Consider the following 12,710-nt stretch of genomic DNA (forward strand, 5'->3'; position numbering starts at 1 on the left):
GGGTAGCAATATTCTGCTTTGGGGCCGTGTGGCAGCCAGTGGCACAGGGAAACATTGCACGGATAGAGTGAATAATGGTCTCTACGAAGTGTCAGCAAATTCTCGATGCAAACGCCCTGCGGTCAGTCAAGAAAGTGAAACGGAGAAGAAGCTTCTACAGCAGGACGACGATCCAAAGCAAACTTCAAACTTCAGAAACACGAGCCGAAGCTGCGGGGGCAGCCCTCACAGTCCCCCCGACCCGGAACATCGCCGAGAAGCTGTGGGTGGGTCTTAAACGTGCTGTGTGTGACCTTGCAGGGCGACCTTGAAAAAAAATATCTCAGAACTTGGGAGTGATCTGCAGGAAGAGTGGGTGAAAAGTCAATCAAGAACAGAAGGACACGTAGCTGCTACAAAAAGTGTGTGCAAACTGTGATATCTGACTAAGCAGGTACGGTGCCTAAACTTGCGAACATGCATTTGTGAAGTTAATGAAATAGAAAGTAACGGTGCAGTAACGTTTTGAAGAGAGGCACATTTTTAATGTGTGTTTGCTGCAGTGGTTGTATTTTCTTCTTTTCACTTAAAGAAATAATTGAGAAAAAAAAAATGGAATTTGCCCAAACTTTTGCAGGCGGTAGGTGTTGACCTAAATTTCACCGGTGAGTTTATATATTTAGAATCATGTTGATTTATCACATCGATGTTTGTTCCTCGTTTTCTTTCAAACTTTTAGCTTTGGCTAAAATCACAGGGATTGTGTCATTTTATAGTGGATATGATGTACATACATGTGATGTGATCATTTGAGTGCGTTCATGCGGGATTCCATCGTGGCATGGGCGTTGTCATGTGTTTCTAGGGGTGAAACACATGAAAACGTGACGTCGTCATGTGTTTCTAGGGGTGTGGTGTTGAGACAGACCTCTTAAAGAACGTGTTAACCAATGCTCAACACCTAGGAACATTTGTGTGGTTTTTTTTTTTTTTAATTAATAGCAAAGAAATGCTTTATTAAACAATTGTCAATTACTCTTAAATGCTTAGGTCATCTCAAGAAGCCCAAATTCAGAAGGAGAGTTCACAGTAATTGCAAAGAGACAGAATAGGTTTGAGCAGGTTTTATTAAATCTCTATGTGTAGCTTCACTTCTATGCTGTTTTACAGAGAGGCTCAAAGCAATCCTGAATTATTATCATGATCATTTTTGCACGTTCATTTGCAAACAAATCAATTCTTTGTTTTACTGAACCGAACCGGAGAAAACATCCATTTAATCTACATGTGTTAGACAGGCTTGATTCAGGGAATAAACCGTTCACCCCAGTCGATTACATCGGTTTTGGCTTTTGAACGGAAACTAGCGTAAACCATTTAAGTGCTACGGCCTGTTCTTGCAAAAGCCCAGCTCACACACGATGAGGCCCTATGTTGGAGTCACAACAGACACGGGTCAGGCCAGTTAACTACTAAACATCTTCTCTTACAGCAGGATAAAGAGCTCTAATGTAACAATATAAATCTCTGATGTTAAACTGTGTCATTTGCAAAAACAAGACATGGGGAGGATGAGGGGTGGGGTGGGGGTTGTGTTTGTCATCAGGGTTGCAGGTATGTTCTGATGAATCCAGAACATTCTCTTGTCAGCAGACAGCGAAGGCCGGGGCTTAAATCCAACCGTGCCTTTACTTGACCACACTAGGGGAAAAAAACAAAACAAAACAGAGAGAATGAGATCAGAGACTGTCGCCAGTGATGCATAAACATCCTACCTTCCTTAGAAAGTAAGATGAGGTTCATTTACATTCCCCGCGATCCAACTGCTGTGTCCCCTACAAAGACAGCAGGATTTGGGGAAGAGCCCTAAACCGATCCCACTGAGTATAACTTTAAAATTCAAATCACATAAAGTAAAAGTACCATGACCACTTTGGAAAACTAATCCGCTGCATTGAAAACACTGGTCCAAGGAAACAAGTATTAGCAGCAAAAAAGTACTCCGTATGAAAGAGCTTAACTTGTTGTTGTTAGACGACAAGGTAATATTTATATTCAAGTTTCAAGATCAGATGAAGAAAGTCAGAGGAAAGAAAAAAGGAAGTAAGGAAAGAACAAAGAAGGATAAAAGCTGCGGTGATAAAGGTGATATTAGAGACAGATCGTGAGATTATCTTACGTTACATATAAAATCCTACAAAGTAGTGTCAGATAAATGTAACGCAGTTTAAAAAGTAGCATATTTCCCTCTGACATGTAGTGGAGTGAAAGAAGAAAAGGTTCTGTAAAAGAACCAGGACCTCACATTTACACTGAAAGGAATGATTTGAGATTCTGGGGAATACGATTCTTCGCACGCTGAAAGTCAGATGAGAAAGACTGTATGGTTAATATGAAGCTGAAGCCAGCAGCTGGTTAGCTCAGCTTGGCATAACGCCCGGAACCAGCGGCAGTTTCGTATTTACTGTAAAGACATGACAGTGGCTTCAGTCTTCTCATCTAACTCTCTGCGGCGAGAGCATATTTCCCGAAATGTTGAACTCTTCCTTTAAATGCGTCTACTTTGCCTGCTGTAGCCCCGTTCCGACACTCACACGGTGGTTCCCTTGTAGCGGTCCAGGGCCTCCTGGGCCACCACCTCGGAGAACTTGGGGTCGGTCCAGGGGATGTCGCCCGGCACGCTGAAGTTCATGGGAGGAGAGTCGAAGAGTTGCACGGACACGTTTGTTTCTCCGGGCTGCTTCTCCTCGCCTGGCTTCTCCTCCGTGTCCCTGCAGATCACCTGCAGCAGCGGGGAGGAAGGTTCGACTCGTTCAACTCGCTGCTCCGCACGTTACGGCATGAACAGTTGCTCAAATAACCGATTCGTCAGTTCACAGAAAAATAATCCCCGGCTATTTTGATTGCTGGTTAGTCGTTAAGGTCATTTTTTTCAAACTAAAAATGCCAGGATTTGTCGCTTTTCCCTTGTTGTGCGTCAGTTGGACAAAGCAACCGATTTGATAAAATCCCCTGTGATCTTTGGAGAATTTTTGATGGGCAATTTTCACTATTTTCTGTCATTTCATAGACCAGATGATTAACCAATAATAGCAGTAATGGCCATATGCAGCCCTGCTGCGCACCGTGACAGTTCTTCTGCATAAACACATCTGCGTTTACATGTCAAGACCAGACTGATATATACTGAATGTGTGCAAATATGCAGGGCAGATACTGGCATTTAATTCTCCGGTTGGGGTTCATTAGAATGACTGTCGTAACTTTCATAACCCGTTATATAGTTTCTGAGTGCTTCTCTAATAGAATGAAATCTAACTAAGCTAAATGTAAGGCTCATGGTTGCTCACATTGACTCCCAAAAGAGAAATGTCTCTTGGAATAAAGGACTTGCTGCACAGACGACAAGTATTCCACAAAGAGACGCTTAATAAATCAAACAAATACCCATGCAGTCACTTGAGGTAACCACACTACTCACAAACACACGTACGGTGTTGAAACGATATGAGAAAGTTTGAGTTCATCCTGAAAGCTTTTTTCAGTGCAGTTCAGCGAAGCAGCCCCACGCACCGTCTGAAGGCGGAAGATGCCGTCCTTGCTGCTAGTGCTGTTTGCCAGAGACGACACCCAGCCGAACTGCCTGTTGAACAGGTCCAGGACGGAGGAAGTGTTGAACATCTGCTCCTCGAACCTCCTCAGGAGGGCGTTGTACTGCTGAGTGAAGCGCTCGGCCATCACCAGAGCCTCCTCCAGCTCCTCCTTCAGGGGGCCCTCCAGGGGTTTCTTCCCGGAGCAGTCTGCGAAGGACAGCATCGTTTATTCAATTATCATTCCAGTGTTATTCCCATTGTGTTATTTACTTTTCCGTGTGGCTCGTTTCTCTTTGCTGCTTATATGTTACACACGTTTTTCAAACTTTTTGACTTCCAACTTTCGTTTTCAAAGTCCATATCACTGCGACCTCCATCATTCTACCTTTTTTTTCGTCTTCATGTTTACATTTTGCATTAATAGTAAGATTTCACCGGAGGGTTATCGTACCGACATGCTGGATGTCTTTGCACTTCTGACACTCCCCGCGGAACTTGAGGCAGCCGGCGGAGTTTCGGCGAATCTCTCTGCAGGTCATCCTGCCGTTGCCAAACGGTTTGGTGATCACCACGTCCTCGTCCACGCTGCCGTCTGCAGCCAGACAAACACACAGTTTGGAATAAGTGTTTAAAGGTTTTTGTCGCCCATTGTCCCCCAATTCAGCACTCAGTGTTTATTTTAACTTTACATGAATGTTTGAAACTAACTTTGTGCGAAGTTAAATGATAAATAAAAGCTATTCATTGTATTATTTTTGAAAGCATCTTCACATTACTTTTAGTGCCTAAACCTTTTGCACAGTACTATGTAAAAACCCCATATTTAAAAAAAAAAAACATAAAAAAAGCCCTGCATTCATATGGATGCATGTAAACAAAATAACATTTACACTTCATTACAAAAAGGACGTTTAGGTAATTAAATACTCAATCACTACATTCAAATTTGCAGTTCAATATGTATTTGTCCATCATATTTCCTGAGATTTAACTTGTGAGTTGGTTGTTGCTTTTTTGACTTTAATGGGAAACATTTTACCCTTGACGCGTCAGCTAATGCTCCAGCTTTTTTACAGTTTTGTTATACAGATGGTTTTGGCTTCTTATAAGGTATTTTGAGGTATTTTGTCTATTGCCTGCACAGGACACCATTAAAATGTTAACCCAAAAAAGAACTATGTTAGAACAAAATGACGGTTGTGCAGTTTTGTCACGATGAATAGTCAAAAGACAATTAAAACGGACTTCTGCATCGGAGCGCACTGGATTTCTCAACCAAACTTGCCGCAAATGCCACGAAAGCATAAAGTAAACGGGGCATCTGTAGTTGGGATTTTAGTTTAGGATGTCAGAAATCGTACCCTCACTGGGAAGAGTGTCAGCGTCTACGTCCATCATGGAGCCCATAGATCCAAAGAAGTTCCTGCCCATTCCCATCATGGGGGAAAACAAACTCTGGAAGCCGTGGAAAGGGTCGTGGAAAAGGGAGCGAATGCCTCTGCTCCGGTGCGTGTAGGGTCCCAATAAACCGGGAAGAAAGAAGACCGGAGGGTCGTAGTGGACATGATCAGCCACCTGAGGAAACACCAAGAACACAGGGACAGAGCTGATCATGTACCTCTTTCATTAGATTAGATTTTTGCTCTTTACAGCAGATTGCCCGATTGGGCTAATACTGTGTACTCTGGTTGCACATTAGTGTATTCCCTTAATGGTAAGGTTAGTTCAGTGTCATGGTCTAGGGTTTGAGGTCTGCGAACTGCCTCGGCAGGTCCGCCAGTACAACCGCCACTCAACACACGAGTCTGGCGCTTACCTGCTTGACCTGCGGGTAAACAGTACCTTCATACTATCCGAAAATATGCTGTCCACGCCATCGGCCATCTCGGTGTATTTCTCCTCCAGGTTCTTGAACTCCGTGTTCTGTCGCTGTCCCTCCTGCTCCAGGACGTCCAGTTTCTCGCCGTTGATCCAGATGGAGAAGGGGGACGTTCGGTTCAGCACCTCCTCCAGCTGCAAGAGAAACGCAGAAGGGGGACTTGTGTTTGGTTACTATTTCATCAGAAGTGGAAAGGAGAGCAAAGGGTGGTGGGAGAGACCGTTTATGTTGCATTTTGAATCTTTCTAACAGGAATTTTTTGTGACGATAGTGATTTGTTTTTTTCTAGTCCAGTATTACCGACATTTTTGTGCCATACGATATCATCAAATTTGATGATTTATACGTCAGTGAAATTCCAAAGTATTGACGTTTTTTTTTGAGTATTTTACTCTTGTCGGAGAAAACACTGAAACTTTTATTCGAGTAAAAATATACTCAAGTAATAAACAAATCTCCGTTGTAAAAGATGGCATTGCCCGGCTAATATCTGGATTATAATCACATGAATATATAACATCTAGTATGAGTGTGTGTGTGTGTGTGTGTACAAGTGAGTGTCCCACCTGGCGTCCCACCAGTCCTGATCCACTGCTGCATGTCCTGGAGTAGTATTTAACGCAGGTGTTCTTCAGACAGGGCTTGCACTCCTCCCACAGAGCCTTCATGGTCTCGTTGCAAACCTCCTCCTCCTGCTCCAGCTTGGCCTCCATCTCCTGAGCCGCACGCATCGCTTCCTGGAGCGAAACAGAGAAAGACTTCAGGGGGCAAACTGGTTTTCCTGGTTTGTTACCGTTGCCTCATGTTTCCTCGGGGTCGAAATCTGTAGTTTAGTACGAAAAGGATTTTTCTTTGTTTGAAAATTGCCTTTAATATAGAAAAGCTTCTCCCTGCAGCTGTTTAACTGCCAATCTCACTCTATTCTACTTGATAGCACCATGTTGGCTTTTTTTTTTGTTCTATGCCGCCGGTGGTTGTCAGCGCTGATCAGACACCAACAATGGTCTTTAAAAAAAACAACAACACATTTTTCCCCCCAGTTTCCCGTTTTTTGTTTTTTCTGCATCCTGTCAGGATACTTGTCAAGCTTTGCTTGCGTGCCAGTATTTCTCATTTCAATTTCACTTTCACTAAAATAACACATACAACATCTGCCTCCTTTTAGTTGCGCTGTAAGAGGCAAACATCGCTGGATGTTGTACTTTGCAGTGACTTTAGTTTTACTCTGCTTTGCCAGAAAAAAGCATTTCAACTGTTCTACAATGGTTAGACTGCTCTACTGGAACAAAATAAGCCCATTCATTTTTTCAGCGGATCATATCTCACCACCTACTCTAATTATTTATGAAAAATACGTTTTTAATCTATTTAACATTGGGGAATTCTACAGTATAAAGAAACACTGTCTCATTCTGGCATCAGTGCTGATATCTGACACAAATATCGCTATTATAACGAACATCTTTCTGCTGCTTGGTCTTCTCCAGGGCATCCAAAAACTTCATGTGGTCCACTGAAGACTTCTGCATCACACCCTTCATCTCCTTCACTCCGTTAATGGCGTTTTCAATCTGTTTATCCAGATACTTCTCTCCCTGAAGGGAGAGCTCTGCAAAGAGAAACATAACACAGGTTCACGGCGAGGCCGGATCGAAACCGATCCCTTCCACAAAGTCATGTGAGAATTATATGTTTAATATTTTTGAAACTTTATGTAATATCATGACAGTTCTTACTGTCCCCTGCGCCCCCTGCTACCGCCACATCCCCAAATTCATATTTTAAGCATTTACATTGAAACATCAATCAATACCTCTGTTACTTAGTTGAGGTTATTTTTCTATCATTTTTGCAAAAGAGCCAATCGACCCCTCTCCTAATATATATATATATTAATATATAGCCATTGAGTTAATGTAACTTTGTTTTTATCTGTGCAAAACATTATGTAGGTAAATGATATTTCGTTTATAAAATACTTTTGAAAGTTCCAATGGAAGGGTGTTTTTTTAAGAAACAATGTCCTGGTTTCTGGATAATCCACAAACTTCAGTTTGTACAGATTTCATTGGGGAAAAAAAAGTCACCATAAAAATGAAAACTACACAAATGCATAAGGCTTATTTTTGTAATTTGGCTGAACTGACCCTTTAAAGCTTTCTGATGTCGGTGCGGGGAAACTTACGGGTAAGATCCTCTTTCGACGGCGGGAGGATACAGTTGGCCGAGGCCAGGAGGAGAGCCACCGCAGCCAGAGGCTTGGAGCCCTTCTTCATCATCATCATCATCATCATTAACATCCTCTCCGACTCTCACGGGGCTCGCGGGCAACGATGAGAACAAACTGGAGAAAAAAAGAAAAAAAAGAACAACACCACCAGGCGTGATCGTGCAGGTTCGGCCTTCCGGCTCTCGACTGCGCTGCACTGTTGCATGTAACGCCCCCCCCGCCTCCAGTGGGGGGCGACGCGCGCCGTAAAGACAGCGGTCGGAGAGCTACGCAGCGGGAAATGCGCGTGCACTCTTCTGCCCTTCCACGCGCCAAAAACACAGAACGAACTGCGCCAATCGATACTCGTAAAAAGATCCGAAGTGACGCCCGGTCGACTGGACCCAACCACCGGCGGGGACATTATCACCAAGCCGACGTGGGATCAGCGTTTCCTGTGACTTTGACCGACAGGGGCCATTGAAAAGCATTATGTAAAGAGAGCCGCAGGCCCCAGTTCTGACTCCGACGTGTGCTTATGCAGCTGTTCAACAGTGACACATTCAACAGAGAACGACCGTGACTGAAAAAATGTTTCTCCCTCCTCCTCACACACACACACACACACACACACACACACACACACACACACACACACACGAGACAGAGAGAGAGCCATCGGACGGATGGACTCGCCCTCTCTCCTCCATGCAGGACAAATCTTCTTCATCTCCGTTCATTATTTCTGCAGCCCAACATAATCCCGCCCTTCCCGCTAAACGCACCAGCCGACCTGCCCTTTGTCTTCCACAGCAATGGCATCGTTTAAACTTTTCAGCCTTGAAAACGGTATTTCGGTGAAAAAACCAAAAAAAAAAACAACCTGTTTGCCCCGTTGTCATGGAGATTGTTCGGCTGTCATCCGTCTCTAATCACGTGACGTGTCGCGCTCAGGTCACACGGCGACTAAGCCATTTCCACGATTACTTCGCAAACTCCATTTGCTGATGAAGTTCACAAAAGCGCGCCCGAAAGCTCCAGACAATTTCCAGTGACGGGGTCTCGATGAAAAGGCGGGACATTATTTGAAGAGAATCGCTGGTTCAAGCCCCTCGACGACCCATCAAAAAAAAAAAAAAGTGGAGGAATTGAATGAGTAACACCTGGAGATCGATTACGCCCCGCGGCCAAAAGCAATGCAAAAAAAAAATAATCAGGTTCAGGTTCTTCCGCACCAAAGTCAGAAACTCAGATTTCCTCAGGGACCTGGCTCTGTGCAGGGGGGTGCTGGTCACGTTGAAAAACCGGCCACTGTAAAATGTCAGTGCGAGCACGAAACAAATCACGTATTAAAAGGCAACGTTGTTTTACAATTCGTCTGGCCAAAAAAAAAACAACAACAAAAAAACGAACTACAGATGTTAAAGTGAGCAAAACTGCTCCAGAGCAAAAGTACACAAACGTGTCATGACTGGGTGTCCACGTAGCTTCGGCCAAATGATGCAAGTTGGTCAATATGGCGGGTCAATAGGTCAGGCGAGGTGAGGAGATGCTGACCTTTTAGAGGCGTCTACTCTCTTACTCTCCAATCGGTACGAATTTTGAACATGAAGCCTGATTTGAATAACATGTATCCAATCTCCACCAAGTTGATATCTTTGCCTGTTTCAGAGGAGAGAGAAACAGCGTTTGTTCGTCTCCTGTAGGGACTTTTGTGCACAGTCACCTGCTCGCCCACCATCTCCTGTTCCTATGGAAACAAGCAAAATGCAGTGTGCACGGCATGGTGTTTTGTTGTTTTGCATCAGTTTTCCTATAAATTTAAGCAGTCGACACAGAAAGATTCCTGACTTTTAAAAAGAACCGACGCACAATATTCATCTTATTCCACCGTCCGACGGTACCAGAAACATCCCGTGCTCTGTTGTTTGCTCGCTCCGGTCCTTCGCTGAGGCTTCACGGAGCACCGAGAGAAACGATCAACCTGAGGACCTCGCGTTTTTTTTAAGGCCGCACCATCCGATCAGATGCGAGTTCACAGTCTGACCTGTCTCGGACGTCATTTTCTACACGCTTCCCTCCAAAGTTCAGCCTGACACATTTGGCGTTATTGCAAACCTCTGAAATACCTTGCAAGGATTTGAAATGGTGGGTTTCGACAATGGGGTTTTTTTTTTTTCTTCTCACCTTTGAGATGAAGCAAGTAGCAAACATTATTGCGCACAACACGTGCAAAAGAGTTTCTGGTATCTGTTCCCACCACGTTGCAGATTAACTCAGTGCGCTGATGGTATAAGCTCCCCTTTATCTCTGTGCATGATTTTAATCTAAAAAAAAACCAAAAAAAAAACCGTCACTAACTGTTCCAGACCCAGCAGGACTGGACGCCCACCTGGGAGCTACAAAAAAAAATATGTCCCACTTCCTCCTCTGAAAATGAGCCTCATGCGTTTGTGAGTTCGACACTCAGAGTACGGCAAACTACAGCCGCCCGCGCAGTAAGGTCGTTTATTCAGAGGAGAGCAACACTGGGGAGGAGAGAAGAAACAAAGTCGGAGAGGGTTAAACGGGGAGAGAACGGGAGACGGGGAAAAGTGAAACGAGTGAAAATGAAGAGGAGAGCTACGGTGAAACAATTCGCGGTGCAGATGCCGGGCTACATTATTTGCCGAACGGCAGCTGCAGGGATCCCGGTTACACAACCGAAAGACTGCAAACCATCCCACCATCCTCCAGTCCAGATGTTGCCTGCAAGGCCTTCCAGAAAGTTCGGTTTCAGCTTCCTGAAATTAAATACAGAGCTAAGGATAACACCTGTCCACTACGCTGCAGATCAAGGAGCAGTTTCTTTTTTCTTTTTTTTTCCTGGCCAGCATCTTCCCATCCCAGTTTAAAGTTGCTGTCATGCACATGTTGTACAGAGCTTGATGTCATTTCTTTTATTCATTTTATCTGACCTTTATTCACTCTACTCACCCAGTTCTTTATGCACCGTGTTGCCTTTTAGCTTGTCTCTGTGCCGCTGTAACATGTGAACCCCCCCCCCTGTAGATCAACGGAAAACTTATCCCGTCGTATCCTCTTGAACTGCCGCGTCCGAGATACCCGTTGTCGTGAGGGAGCTTGCGCCCTGCTGATGCCTGTTTTCACTGGTATTTCACTAATTGCGCAGCTGTTTTCCCCTCCCGTTCTCCCCGTCGGAGGTGGAAAAATCTGCACAAGTGTCTTTCCCCGATGCCGGAAAAAGAAGCAGGGGCAATTAATGAATCTGGATCATTCAGGCTCCGATCACGACAAATGGGACACTTGAACATGTGGCCTCCTTTTGGCCTAGTTTTAGGTGGTTAGGGGATTTTTGCACCCAGAGGATTCACTTGCCAGGCAGTCATGCTAAATTCAGGGCCAATTCTAAAATCCCTAAAATCTAGTTTGGGCAGAGATAATATTGCCAAAAAATAAATAAATAAAATCAATCTTATTTTGCAGTAAAACCTGCTGCTGCGCCAAAGTTTAAAGCCCCAAGGGTATTAAAAGTGAACGGACCACAATGTCCTGGTGCCCTCTACCCTAATCCAGTTGTTTTGATCCAAAGATGGAGGTCACACCCATGAGTAAGCAATACAAACAGCACCTACAAGCAGTCAGCCATGAAGCCCGCAATTCTGCAGGAAGAAAAACAACTGCAGGGGGCCAACATTTCAGAAAAAACAAAATATATATATATATAATCATTTAATGACACATTTTTAAAGCCAGATCAGAGCTAGAAATGTTTACAATATGACACTTCACAAGACAAACCTGGGAAATGCACTATTCTGTTCAAATTTGTCAGGACACAACTGTTATAAAGCATAAAAACTGCACATGAAGAGATCACCATCTTTTCTCCTCCGAGCATCGCCGAGCTGCAGACTCTTAAAAAAAAAAATAAAAGCCCCCCCCCCCCTCTTGACCTACCTCTGCTTGTTTCCTGAGACTCCAGACTGTCTGAAGCTGCTTCCGTCTCGCTGCTGCTGGTATTTATAGCGGGGGGGATAACGGGGACGGTGCAGACACGTGACTCACTGGCCAGGCATGCCGTGTGTCGCCGCCGCTGTCGAGCTGGCGGGACAGAGGAGACGGTTTCCTGCAGCGCCCTTCAAAATAAAGCCGCCGTCGGGGCCGCTTCTTTCAAGGTCGAGACCAAAAAAGTCCGACGCATATGGGAGGACGCGCTGGCATTTTCTCATGGGTGGTGTGTAAAACCTCAGTCGGCATTAAAGGCTCATAAAACTGTCAAAGAATTAGTTTGCCATTTTCCGATTAAATTAAGATATAACCAATTAATTAGTGATCTTATTGTACTTGTTACTCCGCTACATTTATTTGACAGCTTTACTTATTGGCCAATTTACATTAAAAACATAAGATCCCTTTATGAAATACAACACATTGTTATAGATTGAACCGGTGCTTTCCGACCTTTCTGCTTGCGATCCCTGGCTATAAAGTAGTGTCAGATGGGGCCCGTTGTCACAGGTTTCATTTGTCAGTGAGTTGTTAGCATCTCCGGCAAAGATCTTGACCTTGCAAGTGGTTTTATTTAAACGACCATCTAGGCTTAAAGAGACTCTCCGACATTTCACACAAAAGCAAAGATTAGAGAAAAGTCTGAAAGATGAAAAAAAAAAAAACAGATTCACGTTGCAGAACTTTGTTTGTTCTTCTTTCCTTTCCCATTAATCACATCACGACCCCTCAGAATGGTCACTTAGTGTGGATAACACTAAACTAGCTAATTGTATATAAGGTAGTTAAAACCAGCTTCAACTTGTGCAACTACAACAGTAAAATGCTGCTGAGGCATCGTTGCATCAGGTATTAATAATGTAATTTATTATATTAGTCACAAAGGACAGTTTTTTGTTTTTTTTTGCAAAACAAGTACTTTTACTTTTGATACTTTACCTATATTTAGCTGATAATGCTTGTGTATTTTACTTAAGGGACCTTTACTTGTAATGGAGTATTTTTACACTATGTTATTGGTACTTTTACTTCAGTAAAG

At 43.8% G+C, this 12,710-nt stretch overlaps 1 protein-coding gene across 1 annotated transcript; it reads right to left on the reverse strand.

The window, feature by feature from the left end:
• Positions 1-1,088: 1,088 nt before the first annotated feature.
• Positions 1,089-11,704, reverse strand: clu (clusterin). Its single transcript, XM_040125806.1, has 10 exons — positions 11,621-11,704; positions 7,637-7,795; positions 6,912-7,060; positions 6,018-6,188; positions 5,415-5,585; positions 4,934-5,147; positions 4,024-4,164; positions 3,553-3,779; positions 2,574-2,761; positions 1,089-1,680 (listed from the first exon to the last, which is right to left on the reverse strand). Exons 2-10 carry the CDS (start codon positions 7,749-7,751, stop codon positions 1,668-1,670), a joined length of 1,389 nt encoding a protein of 462 aa, XP_039981740.1. The 5' UTR covers positions 7,752-7,795; positions 11,621-11,704; the 3' UTR covers positions 1,089-1,667.
• Between the last annotated feature and the right edge of the window lie 1,006 nt (positions 11,705-12,710).

This window comes from Xiphias gladius, chromosome 4 (assembly GCF_016859285.1).
Source record: "Xiphias gladius isolate SHS-SW01 ecotype Sanya breed wild chromosome 4, ASM1685928v1, whole genome shotgun sequence".
Classification (NCBI taxonomy): domain Eukaryota; kingdom Metazoa; phylum Chordata; class Actinopteri; order Istiophoriformes; family Xiphiidae; genus Xiphias; species Xiphias gladius.